This window comes from Siphateles boraxobius, unplaced genomic scaffold, assembly GCF_051911475.1.
Source record: "Siphateles boraxobius isolate OS27281-9 unplaced genomic scaffold, OSU_SipBor_1 104, whole genome shotgun sequence".
Taxonomy (NCBI): Eukaryota; Metazoa; Chordata; class Actinopteri; order Cypriniformes; family Leuciscidae; genus Siphateles; species Siphateles boraxobius.
This window is the reverse complement of record NW_027508705.1, coordinates 1,760,156-1,784,079: the sequence shown is the minus strand read 5'-3', so window position 1 is coordinate 1,784,079 and position 23,924 is coordinate 1,760,156. Positions and strand designations below refer to the sequence as shown.

Below are 23,924 nucleotides of genomic sequence, written 5' to 3'. Positions count from 1 at the left end.
TCTCGCCAAGTCACGTGTTTGTCTAGTACTGTTTTTCATTCCTGTGGCTTTCCCTCTCTGTAGATAAGGGGAAGAGCTGTGCTTTGACCACTTAAGCTATGGAACTTTCTCCATATCCTATTTCCGCTCTGGGGTGTTTAACAACACGTAGCAGAGGGACTGATTCACAGCCTTATGGGCAAAGAGAAAACAGACCAAAAACAGCTCATCATCACTATAGTAATCAATAAATTCACTGAATTTTTGTACTGACATAATTAGGATTTATTAAAGTTTTTGAAAGAAGTTACCATTACTACATTCTTCAGTGTCACTTGATCCTTCATTACATTACAATTGAATACATGACAATTTTTTTCCATTGAATACATATATTTAAAATATGAACATAGAAAGTATGAATTATTTTGAATGGTAGCATTTCACAGTATTACTGTTTTACTGTATTTTTTATCAAATAAATGTAGCCTTGGTGAGAAGAGGCTTCTTCAAAAACATTAAAAATCTTTATCTTTCACCGGTAGTGAACTTTTGGAAAATGTGTCCCTTGACCTTGGCTGATGATGAAAATTCAAACAACCCGCTCTTGAACAAACATTTAATACTTGTAATATTTCAGGTTCTTTTTAAAGTTTGCATGACATAAAATAGTGCATGAGCAAACAAAAAGTTTGCAATACTAGAACATACAGACATGATGGTCATGAAACAAGAGTATCAACAAAATATGAGGTTGAAGTGGGAGCATTTTGGTCATGATGTGCCAAAAGCATGATTCTGTCCAAACATCTCTCCATTCGGCTGCTTTGGATCACATTAACTGCGTCTTTCAACGCTGTGACAGACATTATTATTAACAATTTTTTAAAGAATGGCTGCTTGAAAGTCTACAATCTAAATGTGTTGAGGGAGACAAAAAATACTTTCAACTGCAACCAACTGGAGTCAATGTCAAACCAGCAGTTGAAAGGTAAGAGATCATCTGAGACTAATTAGGGTCTGAGCTGAATGGATGGGTTTGGCACACAGTTTAGGAAGCCTCCATTTGGGTCACTGATTCATATCATCCACATGGAAAAGAAAAAAAAAGACTGTAATCTCACTATAAGATATAATTCTGAGGGCTTTTCAGGATATCACTGAACACAGCATTATCTGTGTTCAGTGATAACACAGGGTTATCCCTTTCGGCCTGGTAAAACTGCACATTCAAGTACGATATCATGTTTTTAAGTGATGCACTGATACTGAAAAGACATCTGTCACTAATTATCTGAAGTCAAAACAAAAGGGCAAAATCCCAAGAACATGGACATGAGCATTCATATCTGAGAATGCAGTTTATTAGTGCTTTGTTCAGGGGGTGACAATTGATTCCACAAGAGTAATTTCTTTTTCATCAGTCTTTGTTTTGAGAATTTGGCCATCTATAACAAAATAAAGAAAAAGAAGAGTCATTTCAGTTATCAGTGCAGATTAGAAGTAGATTTCTGATTCTACTACCAATGACATACTGTATATTACAAAAGTACAGTTTGTCAGGACAAACTTTGATGTAGGTACATACATCACATAGATAGATAGATAGATAGATAGATAGATAGATAGATAGATAGATAGATAGATAGATAGATAGATAGATAGATAGATAGATAGATAGATAGATAGATAGATAGATAGATAGATAGATAGATAGATAGATAGATAGATAGATAGATAGATAGATAGATAGATAGATAGATAGATAGATAGATAGATAGATAGATAGATAGATACAACTGGAATACATTCCAGTTGTCTGAATGTATTGTCTATCTACATAGATAGACAATCTTTTCTTACAGGTTTACAGTGATGCATATTGAGTTATGTTGAAATCATAGCGCTCACCTTGGTGCAAGATGATACCTTCCTCTCTTTGGATTTCTTGGTCTTGGTCTATAACCTATGGAAGACAGTACACTTATTATTTATCTTTAATACCAAATGAACTTCTTAATATTAAAATCATTTATTATGACCTGTACGATCGTCGTTCTTGTAAGCTTTAATTGTGTTTATGCCAGTGAAAGTGTTTGTCTTGTGTATGTGTTGTACCTTGCTGGTAGTGTGTTGAAGCTGTGGGCTGCTGTGTGGTGTGATGGAGCTGGGGTCGTCTTTCTCCACGCAGACCATCCACCTCCACAGGCCACGCTGAGCCAATAAAAAAAGCATTTAAATGCAGATTTAATTGGAGGTTTGACTCTCTCACAATTAGTATTTGCAATGGAGCATCACTGGAAACATAAAACGTACAATTCTGAAGCTGAACTTCACCACCACGTCCCCAAAAGTCTGAGGCAATGATTACTGTCTCAAACGCACATAAATTAAAAACAGACTTTTTATACGTCTAGCCCGACAGCATCTTGCAATTGACACTTTAGACCATCTGAGATTCAAAACAATCCTCTTAGTGACAGAAATAATGGGGTGAATTAACACCAGGCAACAGAGGCGAAGTTTAGGCAAAGAAATGAGAATAGACGACAAACCGTCAGAATCACCACTGAAATATAAACCCGTTTCGGTTTTCAGGGCAATTGTGGGATGATAGGATTTTTAACTCTGTGGACTAGATGTTCCATTGCAGCTTTTTTTTAAGCATTAGAAACACAAATTCCATGACTTTTTGTTATAAGAATGATATGTTAGATAGTTAACACACATCACTTATTGTTACCGAACAATTTTACTCATTTACCCAAGTTATTGTAAGAAAAAATATAAATTAATATACAAATGTTTATCAGTAACTACAAACCCTAACTCTATAGTAATTAATTAATATTACTCAGTACTTAGTTGTGTAAGTACAATGTAACAATCACTGCATTTAAACATGGTCCAAATTGTAGTGCCTCTTTTCACTGACCACTTGTTGAAGAAAGAAAAAAAATGTAGAGTTTCAGACCAGGTTCTGTACTGTATTCATGGAAAGTCCAACAAGCATTATTTTTCAGATTGTTATGAAGTTACAAAAAACATGTTGTGCACAACAGATGCTCTAAGAATAGCATATGACTAAATAAACTAGCTGGAATTCCAGACGACCAAAAGCAAGTATAAACAAAAGAACATCAATCTAACAGGAATAATCTTGAGATTCAAAACATGGCCAGTCTGCCATAATCTGACTAAAATATCTGATGACAAAAAACAGTCTATTCGCCTCTAAGACACAACATGAGCAGTTCATGAGCTGGTCGACATCAAGAGGGAAACCAGATGGAGACAATTTCACCATAAGGTCTCTTTTAATCTTAGGACAGAACCACAAAACTCTGGATGGTGGTAAAAAGCAAAAGGGGCTCAAGGAGTTTGTAACAGCCACCAAGTTATAATTTTGTTGTCTTGTTATGTTACTTAATATAGATCGCTATCTATAAAAAGTAACCCAGAATTATTCTTGTTGTGACAAAGCATCCCCTCGATCTAAAATAGTGTGCCAAACAGATTGTTTCTACTGTCACAGACCAGATGGAGGGTTTTATGAAGACTGCTGGGTATTGTTTTTGTGCAAGTAACCTGGACATTTCTGAATGTATTCCATCTGTTTGAGTCACAACCAAAAAAAAAAAAAAAAAATCTGATGCCCACAGAAATTAAATGTCCATCATTCAAAAACTAATATACAAATGTACCGACCCTTGTCTGTTTGATTATTAAATAATTCTGGCTAATCTGAGTATTCTCAGCTGCATTAAAACACTTTAAAGTACTATATTAAAGGATTAGTTCACTTCAGAATTAAAAATTTCCTGATAATTTACTCACCCCCCACATCACATCCAAGATGTTCATGTCTTTCAGTGCAGCTTCAAAGGCTCTACGCGATCCCAGCCGAGGAATAAAAGTCTTATCTAGTGAAACGATCAGTCATTTTCAAAAAAAATAAAAATACATATATACTTTTTAACCACAAATGCTCATCCTGCACTAGCTCTGCGATGTGCCACGCATTACCCAATCACGATGAAAGGTCACGCGTAACATAGGGGGAAGAACAGACCTAGTGTTAACAAAGCGAACGTGCAAAGAGTAAGTCAAATGCCAATAAAAATAAATAAAAGATAAATAAAAGGGTAAAACAACGATTTCGGACGATTTTAAATTTGGAGGAGAAAATGAGATGGAGTTTTTCGACCTACCCTAGCTTTTTGAACCGGAACACACCTGACCTTTCAACGTGATTACTTAATGTGTGGCGCATATCAGAGCTAGTGCAAGACGAACATTTGTGGTTAAAAAGTATATATACTTTTTTTTTTTTTTTTAATACATTTCGCTAGATAAGACCCTTATTCCTCGGCTGGGATCTTGAAGAGACTTTGAAGCTGCACTGAAACTGCAATTTGGACCTTCAAACCATCCACTATATGGAGAAAAATACTGGAATGTTTTCCTTAAAAACCTTCATTTCTTTTCGACTGAAGATAGAAAGACATGAACATCTTGGATGACGTGGGGGTGAGTAAATTATCAGGAAATTTTAATTCTGAAGGGAACTAATCCTTTAAATCCATTTTCTAGAATTCTCAGTTTTCCCAGAAAGTTAGTATGAAAATGAATTTCTATCAAGTAAAGTGATGGATAAGGCAAATGTAGAGTGATCCGCACCATCTCTGTACTGTCGTGTGCGAGGATGGCTTTGGACGGGGGTGCCGCGTCTCCTGCAGGCTCCCAGCACCAGCTCTCTGACGGACAGGAACAAAGAAATCCAGGAGGGCTAAAAGACAATAGACAAATTAGATATTTAAAGGTGCAGTAAGCGATTTCTGAGAAACACTGTTGATATTTGAAATCGACTCCCAAAAAACACACCCCTCCCTTCATAACAAACATGCTAAGCAACACAGGAAACCTGTGTACGGAGTTTGTACGGAGACCTCCATGAAGACAAGAGGTGACCATGCACAGTCTGAGTTAGTTCCTGACTGCATTTATAATTACAAAACCATGTTTACATGTGTGGGTTAAAAAATTATTTGCACGTTTTGGTCCCTTGGCTCCGGAAAAAACATTACAGAAATCAAAAACAAAAGAGATTCTGTAACTGTTTTGCAGTAAACCAAATACATGTAAACAATAGTTAAACAAAGTACAGTAAACAAAATATGTGTGGGCCATACAATGAACTGATTTTCCTTTGCCCTGATTTTCAGCATGTTGATAGGCTTGGGTAGAGCTGCATATTCCCTCATGACAACATATAAAAAATGTTTTAAAAAAAGGATGATGCTAGGTCCTGTTTACATTTGATATAAGTTGTCAGGGCTAAAAACATTTTGTGATTTGATCAACAATCAAACCACATTTGAAGATGCGACCACACTGCATTTGAAGTGGAAATACCAATCCGTTCAGATGCATCCAAGCCAACAGTAAAAGGCCGCCCACTCACCTGTCATTCAACCATTTTGCTAAAACAAGGATTCTGTGTGGCTTTGAAATGTCATGTTTGTGGTGAGATTGCAATGTTAGTATCTGTCTCAACTGGCCACTTGTGATCGGATCATCCAAGCCGGATGTTAAGACCAAGAGTAAACAGGGCATTTTGGCATTTTCCTGTACTTACATTGCCTTCGAGAAGCTCCTCTTTTGGACTGCCTGAGTGGGCTTGCAGATACTTTGAATGGAAGAGCAGGCCATCAAAGGTCTTCCACGGCATGAGCTCACCCATTGGGAAAGGAAAACCACATGCACTGTTGGCTGCGATGAGGTAGGTCAGACCGCGCACAAAGAGAGAGCCGAGCTGGACGGCCCTAGGGTCTACAACAGGGGTCTGCATGGGGGAGGGATTATAGCATGGTATAAGAAATAAAGTACAAAAACACAATAGTTTGCAAAGGAGCGGTCACATTTACTGGTGCTCTGCGAATTTATGCAAAGAAAACCCAGTCATTTCAATAGAAATCTGCAGGAGAGTTTTGGTGAGGGAAGAATATTTTCCAACATAGATTTTGATGACGTAGAAGTTGGTCACGCAACTTGACCAAGTGTGCTGAACACATCCTGAAAAGTAAAGCCAAAACATTTTGATCGCCCCATGGTGGCTGGCTGCAGTATAGGTCATGAACCCCGCCTCTTCATGTAATCCCATGGGACGTAAGCCAAACTAAAAAATCCAATTACAAATCATTTTGATTGTTTCTGTCAATTTAGGTTGTTCTTATCAATGCTGATTTCAGTTAGTTATTTGATGCTATAAAAATGGGGTGTAGCATCATAATTGACAGCTGTGCTTGCGATTGAGTGTGCGCGGAGCACTACTGCACAGACTCGGGATCCGAATGACGTAATCGGAGCAAGATGACAACGGCAGTTCCAGGGACATTTTGGCTTCATTATTCTACAGTGGAAGGAAGTGGAGACACGTCGTCCATCTTTTTTACAGTCTATGGTGTTGACTAAGGAGCTGTTTACACAACACCGTTTTCAACTAAAAACGGAAGACTTGTTATGCGTTTTGGCCGTTAATTTACATGATAACGGCATTTTGGTGGCCCGCAAACGCAAACTTTAGTAAACGGGTTTCAAAGTGCAAGTTTTTGAAACCGACACCCTTATCATCTCCGTGTAAACTACAAAAACGCAAATCTGTGAAAACGATGACATCATGCACATGCGTATTACGTGTTTAGTCTATCAGCTTTTTTTTTTTTTGCAAATGAAAGGATACAGAAATTAACAGTCAGAAAAAAGAAGGGGGCCTACGGACATCTTTACGAGTGGTTATAAGAATTACACAAATCAACGCAATATAACATTTTGTCATAATGAAAAATGAAAGGTTCCTTACAACAGACTCAAGGTTGATATATGTTTTCGAAGCCTTTTGTGTTCAAAGGATTTGACATTTTCTTAAAGGAAGTAAAAAGGGACTTTATATGAATGAATTCACTCTATCAGAGGAGAACATTATAAAAATGGGATTACAGTGAATGTTTCTGGCTTTGTAAATAAGACATTTACCCAGAATAAATAGTTATAATACAGTTGTATCAAGATTAACATCCTTAGAATGAAATTCACACAACAAAATTATAGATTATGTAATTTGTCTACAGGCATGAGCGTTTCGGCTGGAGTGCACTGTAGTAAAATAATGCGTATGTACGAATGCACTACGACAGAAAACCACAAGGTTTTCATTACGGAGTGACATATCCAACTACTTGTCTGCCATGCATAATACAGTGTTATTAGTCATTTTCACAGATTCGTGTGAACGGGATCGTTTTGATATCATTGTCATCTGTACAAAGAAAAAACGTTTCAGTTTTTAGCATATCGTTGTCGTGTAAACATAGCCTAAGGGTGCTTTCACACTGGAAGTTTACTTGCAGTTTTTTACTTTAAGTTTACTCAAACTCCATCTCTGCATCTGCTTTGAGTATGGGACACTTACAACATGCATTTGGGAAAGCAACATGCGCCAAACATCGTCCCATACTTGCAATGAGAAGCGATTATTAACAGAAGAGAAGCTTTAAAGGCTCCTCGTGGTTTTCTGTCGAAATAAAAGTTTGACGGTTTAACGTTTTTAAGACAGCCAGAAATTTTAGGATTGAAATTTTACAGTTGTATTGTAAAATAAAATTATATTATTTTTCTTAAATACTTTATTTTCTTTATTTTACAGTGAAATATTACAAGAAAAAAAAAGAAAAATAGAAAAAAATTTTTTTTTATATTTTCATTTAGTTATAATAGTAATAATAATTATTATTATTATTACTATTATTGATCATTGTTATTATTATTTTATAGTAATACTGATATCTAATCACAACATTTTAGCCAAACTGTTCAGCCCTACAAACAAGCACAGCAAACCTTCCTCTTTTTTTATTATTGCAATTAGATTCCCTCCCAAAACTGCACATTCCTAGCCATCCCTGAGGTTGTGTGGAAAAGAGCACCTGGAACATTATGCTAAACTTCTCCTTTTGTGTTTGACGAACGAAAGTCATACAAGTTGGAAACAATGCAAGTTAAAGATTACAGAATGTTTATTTTTAGTTGAACTGTTCCTTTAAATGACAGCACTTCTACAGTAACTTGGTTTCAAATTCATCTTGCTGTTATTACCTATTGTGTGTTTCAACTGGAGGGAGGCAGGGTGTGACCCGTAGAGCTCACCTGAAGTGGCCGTGTGGATAAGGGGATGTTTACAAAGGGTCCCCCCCCCCCCCACCACCAGACTGTCCGCTGGTCACCTGGTCCCCCACCCACAGGAGATAAGAGAGGGGCTGATTAGCTTTCGTGAAATGAAAATGTGAAATTGGCTTGCCACCTGCTCCGCTCTCAAACACAGCTTAGACTAAAGCAAACAAAAGGGAGCCTGGAGATAAAGCCGAAGTGACAGCAGCAACCCACTGCCCGAGCCTTCCAGGCGCACACACTGAGAGCAAGGCCGTCGTTTGAAATATTACGCTGTTTACTCTGGCCTGACTTCCTCTTTGAAACCATGCCTCTTCAGTAAAATGAGAGCATTTAATCACATTCACTGTTATGCAGAAGGTTTAGAGAGCGGGATGAAGTAGACCGGCTTTGATTAAACCGCTTAAAAAGACACGTAAAAGTCTTAGCACCTTTAAAGCCACTAATTGCTCAGCATGGAAGTCAATAGGCCCCGGGACAAAGCTGATGCCACCCTGCTGCTGTAAAGGTATAGAGAGGGACAACAAACCAGAACAGCAGCTGCTCTGCAAGCATTTCAGCAGTGAACAATGAGAGCTGCTCCAGATGCCCGAAGGACCGCTGGACCCCCTGAGGACACGCAGATCAACATTAATGGCAAACTACAGCCTGGTGTCAGGCTCCGCACCAGTGCCATACCTTAATGCACATCTGCTCAATGTTACAACTGTAAACATGAATGCATGACAAGACAAGGCTTGTGTGGTATTTGAATGAACTTTCAATTTTAGATTTACTAAATAAACATGGTGGGCTGTATAACCAGGTTTGTTCAGTTAAAGGGTTGGGAGTCAAGAACTTGTTTAAAAAAAAAAGATGAGAAAAATATTGGAGGTGAATGATTTAATTCTGTTAATGGTTTTTGAATGACTGCATTCATCCACCAATACACCAAATTCAGATCACCACAAGCACAATGCAAAAGATTTGCTTTAGTTGTTTTTTTAAACTTTTTAACTCCTTTAACTCATAAGAGTCATTTGTTCACGAGTTGAACTACTACTGTGTTTGTTGTGTGGAACCGTTATGGGAACTGGACGCCTTGAAAATGATTTGCCTCAAGTGTTTCTAAACTGGTTCTTAAAACAGTTTAACTGATCAAGAAGTCTTAAATTCAAAAAATTTGAATCAATGACAATTACTGTTGTAATAAATGACAACAAATTATATATATATAGCACAACCGTTTAAAATGTGTGGGGTTGGTAAGATTTTTCTGTTTTATTTATTATTTATTTTTATGTCTCCTATTCTCACCAAGGTTGAATTTATTTGATCAATATTGTGAAATATATCATCATCAATGAAACAATGAAAATAGTTGTGCAGCTTAATATTTTTGTGGAAACTGAGATTTTTTTCTTTGATGAACAAAGTTCAAAACAATGGCATTTATTTAAATTAGAAATCTTTTTTTTAAAAAGGCAATTTAATGCATCCTTGCTGAATAAAAGTATTAATTTGTTTCAAACTATATATATATAGCTCCTCAAAAGTACTCAAATGTTTGAACCTGAATGAAGTGAATCAGAATCATTTTTGCTAAACTCCTTATGATTCTCATCAATAACAGATGCAATGTAGTGGCATCCTTAGCTTGCATTTACATTCCCTTACTACGACAAAGCAACACAGGGGGAAACTGATTAGACGGGGGTAATCAGGATGCCCCTGGAGACTCTCTTGCCATCTGTCTGGCTCTTCTGCCTCCTAATACAACCCCCCCCCCCCCCTCCTTTTCACATTTCAGGCAGATGTGACAGTGTAACTCCCAATGAGAGACAACAATGGTGCATGTAACAGGTGCTCCCACCACCCCATGGAAGAAGAGCTTTACACACTTTCATCTGGCCAGCGGCAGGCTGTTGTCACTGTGCCTTGAACACACATGCATCTTTGGGTCAGCCAGCAATCCAACACCTGTTGCCGTGCACGCCTTCTAAACACACAATCCCTCAATGCTATCATTCATCACCTAACATATTGTGGGCAACATAAACCGAGCCATATCACTTCACTTGAGCCAAAACGTAAACACACGGGACCATATACAAATAAATACCGCAGCCAAGTTCACAATAAACAACCATTACGGAGCATAAAAGATACAGAGCCAGTCATTGTCAACCGGGGTGATTGCAATTCTTTGCTTTGGAACCACATTAGTAAACATAATTAAACATACGAACAAATTAAACATAAACAAATGCAGATTTTTTTAACTTAACAGTTCATTTGTATTGTAAACAGCTTGACGTTTTATGAATCAAGGGTGAGATATGCATCAGCATCTGAATACAACAGACTGGAGGGATTCACACCAGACGCAAAAAGGACAGCCGTAGACACAGGAGGATCCGTAAATTAGGAGGTGGCTTCTTGGATATCTCCCAAGAGGCTCTAATTTGGCCCTCTATCATCCATTATCTGTGCTGTGGGGAGGGCTCTCAATCCAAGCACTGCAAAACCACAGGCCGCCCTTGGCCGTGTCTGAAATAGCACAGATAGGAGGCTTAAATTAGGGTGGGAGCTGAAATAGCCCTGTGGTCGCCGGCGGGGACGACGCGGAGCCCGTCACCAGAGCATCACTCTCAGGTTCAGACCACAATTAGAGTAGTTTTTGGGAGGAATGTCGCAACGCAACCAGAAATTATCCCTCCAGTCTCTTTCCCCATTTTTTTCCCAAATAGCAGAAGAATCTGATACATCCTTTAAGAAAAGCCATGATTTGTTGCTGTGCCATTTGGACATGGAGACACATAGTTTGTCATCTACTGTAGTACATTTAAGTCATAACTAAAGTGATCAACAACACTTGAAAGTAGGGATGCAATGAAAAGAAACTTTTGGGCCGAAACCCAAAATTCTGGATGCTCCAAAAAACGAAAATGCTTTTTAAAAATGATTTATTCTTATTTAAAATTAGCCTGTATATTTGTACTTATTACAAGCATAGATAAATACAGTATAACAAAGTTACTAATAAAGTAGGGTCTAACTGTATTCAGGTACAGAGATTTAATAATTAGGCCTAAATGTAAAATTAAACTAGTTTTCACAGTACAAATTAAATATAGATTATTATTTGTCAAAGCTGTGTTTTATTGTTTGATTAACATTCATGACTTAGCAGCATGTATTTTATGATATATATGTTTTTTGTTGTGAAGCCCTTTGTGGCCTTATACCTGTGAAAGGTGCTATATAAATAAACTTTTTACTTTTACTTACTTACTATTTATAGGTTGCCGTCACTTTAAGACCGAATGCACGGATCCAATATAGTGATACACATCCGAGTTCTTTCTCAACTCTTTACGTTCACTTAAGACATAACCGACTGTGTTTACAAGAAGAGACGGGTATTTTAACATCATTTTAGGCGTATGTTTTCGGCTGTTTATTTTCTTTCGGCCAGAAACTGAAAATGCCATTTTCGGCCAATAATTTTCTGCAGCCGAAATTTCGGTGCATCCCTACTTGAACGTTCAAAAAAAAACCATGGCTTAATATTCCAATGTTGAAGAGTTCACCCAAAAATAAATATTCTGTCATTATTTACTCACCCTCATGTTGTTCGAACCTGTATGACGTCCAATGCTAATTTAATGAATAAGAAACAAATAAATAATGCATATTTTTTTTATTTTCAGGTAAACTATCCCGCTGGAATTCCCCTGGTGGAATGATCTCAATCCTACATGGACAGCCGTATCTCTCGCAGTTTTCAAGAAACGAAAAGCACTTAACTGCATTCTGCTGAGGCTGATTATCATTTAAAAAAAATATTTTTCTTTCATAAATCCCTTCCTGTTGTAGCCTGCACCATTTTGGACATTGTTTGAAACTTGGTATGGGTCCTTAATCAGGTTAGACGCCATATTGAATTTAATGCTGAAGATAGCGAGGCTGTGAGGGATACAATGGCCTTTACAATGCACTGTATTAAGATCCTAGATCACATAATTTTCACAACTCACAACATTCAAAACTGCTTTATGAAGTTTTGTCTACTGGAAGTGTTTTTTTGTTGTTTTTTGTAAGATGGAAACAGTACAATGACAGCACTGTACTTCTATCCCTCACAGCTACCCTAACTAAGGTTTATTGTCAGCATTTTCCGGATTGCTTTCATAGAGTAAACACTCAAGTGGACGAATGTGTTCAAAAAGCCACAAAAGACTCTCCGCCTAGAGATCTAATGCTTAATCATTATGGGAAGAGCACTAGCCAGACGGGATTTAAACTTTGTCGGCTGCAGACCTAAGTTTGGTTTGAAGATGAAAAACATATCAAGCACAATGTTCTCTCTCCATTCCTGATTTCAAACACACACTCACAGTGTTCAGGTGCTCTTGCAGCTCTCATAGCAGAAACTAAAGCTGCTGCTCTCTGTAAAAAATTGCTTGAGCTTATTTCGTCCAGTAGATCGAAAGATCTGAAAAATCCCAAACATTTACCCTCCCATAGACCCTGCCCTCGAAGAAATCAGGATAGAAGTGGTTGAAAGTGGACAAAAGAGACGGATTAAAACAACAGTAGTAAACCAGGATGTGTCTCCCTCGTCTACTCGTGATCCGATCGACTAAAATGCATCTGAATACCAGGTGTAAACAGGGCCATAGAAATCACTTTCAAACTAAGCAGCTTTTTGTTGGTCAAAGTGGAGAATCCTGTTGCGAAATCTAAGGAAATTCCTTCGCTATCACACAAAATTACAGATAATTGTGATTTCTATTAAAATGACTGGATTCCAACACAGAAAAATTGCTGAACAACTGTGATTGCATCTTTACTGCCTCGCTTATGGGGGCACAGAAAAGATTTGGACCTATAATCGCACCAAATGTGAAACCGGACAGTCTTTTTTTTTTTGCTATGTTACAAAATAACAAGCATGACCACAGTCTTTTAGTAAAAGACTCCAAACCAAGCCCAGTTATAATGGGTTAGCATATGAGTGTAAAAACAACGTTTTTAGAAAAGCTGAGGTGGCTCAAATGACTCACCCTGAGCTGTTGCATTTCTGTGAAGGATTTGAATCTGACACAAACAGCTTGGCTTAGATATGCATCTACGTCTTCCAGAGAAAGCTGTCTTGTCTAGATCCAAGAGCAAACAGTGTTTTTATTCAAGTATACACAACAAGCATCAAGCGTCACCACACACACACACATCTATACACAATGCAAGGGTATTGCAGTTGTCTGATAAGGGCTACACACAATAAACAGTATTGAAGCGACACTGGTGAACTCTTTTGACATGCAATGAGTTCACATCATTAATAAATAAAGGCTAACAGAGCGTATGTGGTGCGAATGGACCCAAACAAAGCCCTTTGTTTACATTCAAGTGAAAACCTCAGTGGTCCATGGCATCAACAACGAAAAGTTAAACACACCTGAATGGCAATGTAGGTTACAAGACAAATCACAGCAATCATAGGGGTGCCAAACTGCTTCAGCTCTTCAGTAAACTCATACAGGTCAAAGACATCCAGGAGTGTTGATGCTTGGATTGTTTTCACCTCTGGGTCTGTCCTAAACCACAGGGCCATCAGATCAGGGGGCCCTTCTGTTGATCACAAATTGACCACAAATTTAACTTGTGGGGGTTGACGTGTAGGAGAGTAAATTCGGACATACTACTCAGCTCACATAATGTTTTTCGCATACTATATAGTAGGGAAGTAGGCATATTCGGACGCAGTATCGGTCTTCTGCAGGCTTAGAAATCAATTTCAAAATTCCCTAATATTCCCAGGTTGGGAGCCCTGTAATGCAGTGATGAAATTTGCAGTGTGTGAAATACACCTATCAAACCAGATGGTCTTTTTGTTTATATCACATTTTGCTGTGTCGTGTAATCACTGATACGAGGAAACACAAAGATAATCATGTACACTAGTAACAACAGAACGTAGATCTCTTGAGATTATCACAGGATTACTTAGCAGCATCAGACGAGGTAGTGTGTGATGCTTAGCATGTGAAACAAAGTCCAAGGATCTTTGAGGTACTCTATCCCACAGTTTCACAGAGAAGGCTTAAGCTATTCCCAGACTAAAATGCATGTTTGAGTTGTCTTATGCCTGGTTCAGATTACACAATTTTTTTGTCTGTTACGATATTCACTGTGTCAGATTACGAGATTTTGACTCCTAAAATCTTGTTGTGTCGTGGATAAGAAACATGTCAGACTACACGTTGCTTTCTGACCAGTCATCGCGTGCCGTCTCACACACACACATACATACACTCCTTCGCTCACTCACTCGCTCACTCACTCACTCACTCACTCACTCTCACACTCACTCACTCACTCACACTCTCGCTCACTCTTTCACTCACTCACTCACTCACACTCTCGCTCACTCTTTCACTCACTCACTCACACTCTCGCTCACTCTTTCACTCACTCACTCACTCATTTGCTCGCTCGCTCGCTCACTAACTCACTCGCACTCTCGCTCACTCACTCACTCACTCGCTCGCTCACTCAATCACCCACACTCTCGCTCACTCACTCACGCTCATTCACTCACTCACTCTCGCTCACTCACACTCTCTCTCTCCGACCAGTCATCGCGTGCCGTCTCGCACGCACACATACATACACTCACTCGCTCGCTCGCTCACTCTCACTCACTCTCACTCACTCTCACTCACTCACTCACTCACTCACACACTCACACACTCACACTCACTCACACTCTCACTCACTCACTCACACTCACTCACTCACTAAGTCTCACTCACTCGCTCACTCACTCACTAACAGTCTCACTCACTCAATCGCTCACTCACTCACTCACTCGCACTCTCGCTCACTAATTCACTCACTCACACTCTCGCTCACTCACTAAGTCTCACTCACTCACTAACAGTCTCACTCACTCACTCGCTTGCTCACTCTCTCTCTCTCACACTCACTCACTCACACTCTCGCTCACTCATTCACTCACTCACACTCTCGCTCACTAATTCACTCTCACACTCACTCACACTCTCGCTCACTCATTCACTCACTCACTCACTCACTCGCTCGCTCGCTCGCTCACTCACTCGCTCACTCACTCGCTCACTCACTCACTCACTCACTCACTCACTCGCTCGCTCACTCAATCACCCACACTCTCGCTCACTCACTCACGCTCATTCACTCACTCTCGCTCACTCGCACTCTCTCTCTCCGACCAGTCATCGTGTGCCGTCTCGCACGCACACATACATACACTCACTCGCTCGCTCGCTCGCTCACTCTCACTCACTCACTCACTCACTCACTCACTCACTCACTCACTCTCTCGCTCACTCACACTCTCACACTCACTCACTCACTAAGTCTCACTCACTCACTAACAGTCTCACTCACTCACTCGCTCGCTCACTCACTCACTCACTAACAGTCTCTCTCTCTCATTCACTCACTCTCACTCACTCACTCACACTCACTCACTCACTCACTAAGTCTCACTCACTCACTAACAGTCTCACTCACTCACTCACTCACTCACTCACTCACTCACTCACTCACTCACTAACAGTCTCTCTCTCTCACTAACTCACTCACTCACTCACTCACAGTCTCTCACTCATTCACTCACTCACTCACACTCTCGCTCACTCACTCGCTCACTCACACTCTCGCTCACTCACTCACTCACTCACTCACTCACTCACTCACTCACACTCTCGCTCACTCACTCACTCACTCGCTCACTCACTCACTCACTCGCTCACTCACTCACTCACTCACTCGCTCGCTCACTCAATCACCCACACTCTCGCTCACTCACTCACGCTCATTCACTCACTCTCGCTCACTCGCACTCTCTCTCTCCGACCAGTCATCGCGTGCCGTCTCGCACGCACACATACATACACTCACTCGCTCGCTCGCTCGCTCACTCTCACTCACTCACTCACTCACTCTCTCGCTCACTCACACTCTCACACTCACTCACTCACTAAGTCTCACTCACTCACTAACAGTCTCACTCACTAACAGTCTCACTCACTCACTCGCTCGCTCACTCACTCACTCACTCACTAACAGTCTCTCTCTCTCATTCACTCACTCTCACTCACTCACTAAGTCTCACTCACTCACTAACAGTCTCACTCACTCACTAACAGTCTCACTCACTAACAGTCTCTCTCTCTCACTAACTCACTCACTCACTCACTCACAGTCTCTCACTCATTCACTCACTCACTCACACTCTCGCTCACTCACTCGCTCACTCACACTCTCGCTCACTCACTCACTCACTCACTCACTCACTCACTCACTCACTCACTCACTCACTCACTCACTCACTCACACTCTCGCTCACTCACTCACACTCTCGCTCACTCACTCACTCACTCACACTCTGGCTCACTCACTCACTCACACTCTCGCTCTCTCACTCACACACTCGCTCACTCATTCACTCACACTCTCAGTCACTCACTCACTCGGTCACACTCTCGCTCACTCACTCACTCATTCACTCAGACTCTTGCTCACTCACTCACACTCTCGCTCACTCACTCACTCACACTGTCGCTCACTCGCTCACTCACTCACACACACACTCACCCACACTCTCTCTCACTCACTCTCACACACAAACAAACTCACTCACTCACACTCTCGCTCATGCACACAAACTCACTCACACTCTCACTCGCTCAATCTCACTCTCACTCACTCACGAGGTCACTCACACCAACTCACTCACTCACACTCTTGCTTGGCGCGCTCGCGCGCACACACACGCGCACACACACACACACACACACACACACACACACACACACACACACACACTCTTGACGGAACCCCTCATGGAGGACCGCAAAAAAATTAAGTCTTTTTATCGTGACGTCGTGAAGCATCTCAGACGCGGCGTCGGTTGTCGTCACTTATACGAGATGAATACCCGTTGTCGTTTACGAATCCCCACGACACCCTACGTCAAACGGATCGTGCCAAAATCAGGCTAAAATCGTGTAATCTTAACCAGGCATGAAGTAAAAGCAACTTGCACTGACAAATCTTAAAATATGTCAGTTCCATTGCTTTGTCTCAAGATACACATCAGTAATGTGTTTTTTTCACGTGTTTTTTATAAAAACTACTTAAACGTCCTAATTGACCTAAGGCAGAATCATGGCTTAATCTAAGTAATCTTAAATCTGTGAAACCGGGCCTATGTGAGGTACTTCATTATGACAAGTGTATATGTGAAACATAACTACTGAATTATGTACTTATATAGTTGAGGGGTTTTGGAGTGACTCTGGTAGGCTCCTGAAGTGGATTTCCTGGGAAGACGAACCATTCCTTGACTGACACAGTGTGGCCGTAACAATCTATAAAAGAGAGAGAAAAGTTAACGTAAATTGAGAGCAAAAATAATCCAAGAAAAAAACATCTTGAAAGAATCTTAAAGTCCTTTAAAATTGGCACACAAAGGGAATTTGTTCAGCTTGTATGTTCTGAAATAATATGACTGACAGAGCCTTTCCAAAATTACAGTGTAGTCCTCACAGTTTGAAATCTGATATGTTTTGTCCCCTTTGGTCTGGCCCTTCTTTTCAACAGCACATTCACCACATATTTGCCCACACCACAAATATTGGACAGACATGAGACAATTTTCAGAATCTTATAGAGCTTATGGATCTTATGGAGATTTATTTTCAGTAAACAACAGAGTACAACCTATATTTCTATACTTCAACAAAACATCTAGATGTTAAGAAAGAAAAAACACAAATAATATTTAAAGTAAAATAATATTTTTATCCTAAGATTGCTACATAAAAAACTTCAGTCCAAAAGTCTAGATTTCTTCAGAATTTGACAAAAAAATAATACTTTACTTTGACCAACGAATAAGAATGACAAAATTTATTTAAAAAATATTATTTACAAGTCAAACATAATTTGAACAACACTTACTGACCAAGTAATGTTTCTATTTAATTTCCATGACGTCTAAATATTTTAACTTTTTCACGCTTAGAAATTAAAATTCTCATATTTTCAAGTTTTCCATGACGCTGGGAACCAGTGTTATTTTAGTATTATTTATATACTTTTATAGTATTTATTTATATTTTGAATAAGCTTTTATTATTATATTTTCAGTTTTCATTTTAATTATAGTGTAGCTTATGTTTTTGTAATTTTATATGATTGTCATATTTATTACCCTTTTTTTAACGAATAGACAACAGAGGGTTAGGGTTAATGGGGTTTTATCTGAGTAAATATTGATAGTAAATATAAGCAGAGGTACACCATAAGGATGTGTGCTTTCTCCGGTTTTGTTTATATTATACACAAATGATCGTCAGAGTTCACAAGATAATATTTATTTGGTAAAATATGCAGATGACACTGTGTTGCTTTCTTTGCTTTCACATTGAGATCAGGAACATGGTTCGGTTTTGTACATTTTATTTCTTGGTGTAGTAAGTATGAAACTAGATCTAAATGTGTCAAAAACTAAAAAGATGATCATTAATTTTAGTAGAAGAACACTGGCACTTAAACCTGTGGTCATTAATGTTTTTGATAACAGGTTAAAGTTTGACCAAAATTCTGATGCAATTATTAAAAAGTCACACCAAGTCACAGGGATGCCCCTGGGGCGACGTTTAAGGACAATCAGATGTTCTACAAATTGCTATACATTTCCTTTTGTGCCTGAAGCAATTTCTCTAATGTAATGAATGTAGTTTATTGCCATTTTTATTATTATTTTATCCTCTTTTTTTCTCTCTCTCACTTATTTTTTATTTATTTGTATGTATTTTGTGTAGTTTTGAGTATTTAAATGTATGTTAAGTGTTATATGTGCAGCACCATGACAGTTTAAATGAATTGCCCCATGCAGATTAATAAAGCTTTAAACTACTTTTTAAAAATAATTTTACTTAACTTTATTTTATGTTTATTTCAGTATTAGATTTAGCAATTTCAGTACTTATTTTATTTCCGTCAGTTGCCAGGCAACATTTGTAATTTTCATCTAATATTTATATATTTCAGCTTTATTTCAAATAACAAAATAATTTTAATAGTTGGTTTAAATAGGTTTAAATAATTTTAATAGTTTTAGTTAACAGCCAACACTGGTGGGAGCCATTTGTAATGCTTTTTCACAGGACGCTTTGTTCACACTGGAGAAATTAAGCGTTTCTCAATACCACATACACAAAGTTCGGACTTGCGCCCTTGGTAGTTCGGACTTGGCAAGTTTGACTCAGGAGTAGTTTGGTAATTCTGCAAATAGAACAGCAGCGTACTTGATAACGCCACTCACCTTGCCTTGCCTTGTTATCCTCACTGAATATTAACAATATTTGGTTTTCATTTTAAAAATATGAAACATAATAATGTGGTTCAGGCAATATGTGAATATATGCTCTGATTATGTGCTGAGCGCCCGGTGATCGCCTGGATCTCACAACGTCAGATCAAATTTTCAAATAGGCCACAGATTTGAGAAACTACATTCTCGCCTGAAAAAAACTCCTGTAAAATTACACTTTGTGACACGATAGCAGTAGTTGTTGTTTTGTTTTGTTATATGGGTTTTCTCCTGGACCAGTGACGCTTGCTGGTTGATGCGAGACTCATCTCAAGTTCACATAAGTTCACCTCCCCTGATGCATCTTCGATAAAGGGGGCAGAGCAAGGACACTTGTTAAATGTGGTCAGTACCGCAGCTCCCTATACACAGAGTAGGCAAATTCGATTGCATACTGATTTCCGCCATGATGCCGCAAATTATAAATACCCAACTACATAATTGCGAGAGAACCCAAAAGCATTGTAATATATTTTTTCCTCCCATCTCCTATTTTTATCCATCACCATGTCCCTTTAGGGGCTCCGTAGAATCCATAATTTCCTTTCCGAAAATAGTATTCGGCTTCGTCACATAGTACAGATCATGAGATGATTTTATTGAAAACACTCTTCTTCATTTAGTTGGCTTCCTCTTCATAGTTGAATACAACTTAACAGAAAAGCAAAATAAAACATTACATTTTCCATAAATTCTAAGTAAATACAGAGACGAAACGCACCTGGCTGGCCTGGCAGTAACAGGCCATAGATGCGTTCTCGGACAGGCAGATATAAGACGGCCTGCGGTGGTAACTCGACCTCATCCTCATCCTCCAATGAGTTACTGCAGTCAACGACTCCATCATACAACACGTTATAGACCAGGAAACACTCTGCCCGCGTGTGCTTCTCTATCGCTGCCTGCAAAACACTTGAAACACTTATTAAGAACAGAAACAAAGTCATGTTACTTCTAGTGGCACTGGTGTGTTTGTTCAATACAAGGGGGTCCAAAAGTCTCAATGAAAAGGTTTCCATTTTCAATGTTTTTAAATACAAATCATATTTTCAGAGTAAAAACTTCTAAACATTAACAAGTTTATTTGCATGTTTAAATTAGATTTTAAATCCCATATTTTCAATATCAAACACTGCATTTTTCCTTCTTACCTGTAATATTTCACTGGGTACATACTTGTCCATCGAACACACAGACTCAGGAAAGGGACGGCTGCACTTTAACCAAGGAGACGTTTGCCCTGGAAGTAAATATATGCGTATTCCCTTTTCTAAAGCTTCTTCCTCTGCTTCAACTAACATCAGTGTTTCCTCCCTGCTGGGATGATGAGCTGTAATGAACTCCGCAACAGCGTAGACCTTGTCTCCCTGAACCTGCGTGTGTTTCTTTCGATATGACGCCAAAACACTGTTGCGAAGACGCTGCATTTGATGCTCTGGCACAATGTCATTACCCAACAGACAGGACAAGAGAGGAAGGTCAGTCATATGCAGCTTCAAAACTTGGCATAACCTCTCTCTGGACAACAGCACTGTTGTCATATTGTTTAAACTGAGTTTACTGATGGACAAGTATGGGGCTGTGTTGTAGATAACGAAGTCTGTATCTTGCCCAAGGATGCCCATGCAGTCGTGAGACAAAGCATAGTCGGAAATCTCATAATCTCCTTCTCGGACCGAGCATCTTGTTTCTTGACCAAGGCTTTTGAGGGCAAATCTGGAGAAGGTTGCGAGTCCAGAGGGAAGGCAGAAAAGGTCTCTGCTGTTTGGCTGCTCACCGTGAGTCTTAATGTGCTGAAATATTCTTGCTATGTCTTGGTTGACTCTCAGACGCCTCTTCACCCATTCTGCCCGCTTTTGCTCCTCGACCGTTCCGTCGAAGAAAAAGACTAAGCGTATCCCCGCAGCCGTGAATGCATCGACAAATTCTTGAAGGATATGCATATACTCTTGCCACTGACCACCATGAACCCAAGCTTGACATCGATACCAGTATCTTAAACAGGCCATTCCATCCACTACTAGCGTGGCGGCGCTGCCCGGATGGGCTTTGGCATGATTCAGTGCCATCTGTTTCAGGTCCACTGGCGCACAAGTGTCTGGGCAACATGTCTCCATAAAGTACTGTAATCCCTTCACACCCATGTTCAGCTGCGCAAAAAGGTCATCTGCAAGTTCATGCGCCTAAAATGAAACATAAAAATGCGTACATGAACATTAATGCACCCTTTCGTTAGATTTTCTCTCTTATGACAATGTAAAATCTCAGTGCACCTGCTAAGTCAATCAATAATGTATATAGATTCAAATATACATTCAACTTTAAAGATAAAATGTACATGTGAATTTTTAAAGAAACTATATATGTCTCTATCCAGAGGGTCCTTTCCATATTTCACCTGCTATGACTTCAACAACAAACCATAACATATTTACTGAGAGTTTTAGAGGATTTTTAAATATGTTTCCTCGTTTTAAGTAGTTACTATTAGTAAGTTATCTCAAAATTAAAATAGCTAATGCATTTAATGATATGTTTATTTTATCAACACAAGATTTTTTGTCTGAATCGAATAGAGACGATTAAGTAGACCATGCTAAAATCAGTTTGAACCCATCCTGTAGTCTCAATCCGTTCATTCGTTGAAGGGAATGCTAGATTTTCCAATATTGACAACACATTATATGCACCATGTCTCAGTAAGCAGTAACCTGCGGACAGTTTAAGATGTTTATAATCTTTCTTATTTTTTCTTCTTCAATCATTATAATGATTTTGACTCCTGAGAAACATCCGGTAATTTTTACTGTATAAAAAATACCCTTTACTGTGAGCACCTGTCCTGTGTGTGTGAATGCTGGGAATTTCACCATTTCACTGCGTCGTTGCTAGTAAGGATATGGACAACTAGTATATTTTATCACTTAATGTCACAAATATTTAGCCCAATGCTTCTAAAGAAACAAAAGCTGACTCACTATTCGTTGAGGCGTCACGAGTAATATGACTAGAATTGACTAGTTAGTTCGCGTTGAACGCTGTCTGGCGAACGGCTGCGACATGAAGCGACTGGAGTGTTTGTTTACAATGTTGCGCTCACTTCCTGTTCCGCCTATCTCAGCAGCCAATCAGCACATTCCATTAATGATCCGAAATAAAAAGCTAAAACATCGATTAGAAATCGCTGAATACTCTGGCCAGTAACATTTTTTTTTTTTTTACAAATTCCTCTTCTTTTAGATTTACCTCTTCTTACTAGATTAGTAAGTTATTCAATTTAAATGTGAGAACTGTGCTTGTAAATAAAAAAATGTTATTCTGTTTATTATGTAAAGACTTAATATTGTATGAAAAAACACCCAGTATCTCTCCCCGTATTTAGTAGGCATTTTTTCCCCCTGTATGTTTAGCAAAAATACATATTTTAAATACAAAAATATGCTGGTCATGAATGAATGGACACTATTAAAGTCATTGGGGTTTTAACTATTATCAACTAAATTGTCAAAGTACATTTTTAAATGCAAGTTTATTTAGTATTTTATATTACTGACACTTTGAAAAAATATATAAATATTAATAAGAATTATGTCAAAGGTCATTTATGGGGTGTGTGTGTGTGTGTGGGGGGGGGGGGGTCACATTTTGTGCTAAAAACAAAATTAGCTAATGTGTCCCATTTATTTCAGATAATAACACATTGGATGATGCATCATCATCCTGCACATGCATGCTAAACCTATATCTAAAATATGTTACAATTGAAAAGTAAATCCACATTGTTCTTAAGGGGGGCATCTTCCCACATTATATAAAACGTAGCACTAAATTAGGGCAGCGGACCTATCCAATATTGTCAGTCCTACTTGTATGAGTTTCACAAACTGATAGAGGGAAAACCTAACTAGAATGATATTCATAATATAAAACTATGTATTTATGTTTAGATTTTTTCTTTTCAAATCTTCAGCTATTTAAGCTATTAATTATACCTGCATAATAGAAACAACAGATGTTGTCACATTTGGCAGACGCAGGAATTCAATGTAGCTTAGATGAGCTGCACAAGTTTTTCTGTTTCGGGTGAACTATTGATTTTCTTCCTCTTTGAACCAAAGTTTCACACATAAACAAAACCACCCCAGGGAAAGGGGCAGATGTTCCCTAAAGCACGACGGCACGCGACAGTCCTCGAGCCTGTTGAAGAATTCACCCCTCTCTCTCTCTCTCTCTCTCTCTCTCTCTCTCTCTCTCTCTCTCTCTCTCTCTCTCTCTCTCTCTCTCTCTCTCTCTCTCAGCATTTTCA

The 23,924-nt window shown here is 39.0% G+C and overlaps 1 protein-coding gene across 1 annotated transcript; it reads right to left on the bottom strand.

Moving 5' to 3' along the window:
- Positions 1-240: 240 nt before the first annotated feature.
- On the bottom strand, positions 241-22,725 carry fam120b (family with sequence similarity 120 member B). Its single transcript, XM_077247009.1, has 11 exons — positions 22,597-22,725; positions 20,770-21,801; positions 20,340-20,520; positions 17,508-17,609; positions 13,649-13,821; positions 13,254-13,346; positions 5,618-5,824; positions 4,660-4,768; positions 2,098-2,193; positions 1,891-1,945; positions 241-1,427 (listed from the first exon to the last, which is right to left on the bottom strand). The coding sequence occupies exons 2-11, from the start codon at positions 21,760-21,762 to the stop codon at positions 1,400-1,402; spliced, it is 2,037 nt and encodes a 678-aa protein (XP_077103124.1). The 5' UTR covers positions 21,763-21,801; positions 22,597-22,725; the 3' UTR covers positions 241-1,399.
- Positions 22,726-23,924: the final 1,199 nt, after the last annotated feature.

Bases quoted from the DNA above. Each gene is read 5' to 3' on its own strand.
- fam120b (XM_077247009.1), bottom strand. From the start codon at position 21,762: ATGGGTGTGAAGGGATTACAGTACTTTATGGAGACATGTTGCCCAGAC. The intron at 20,521-20,769 runs GTAAGAAGGAAA...AGTGTTTTGCAG, and splicing joins TACCCAGTGAAATATTACAG to GCAGCGATAGAGAAGCACAC. The intron at 2,194-4,659 runs GTGCGGATCACT...TTATTGGCTCAG, and splicing joins CACACGACAGTACAGAGATG to CGTGGCCTGTGGAGGTGGAT.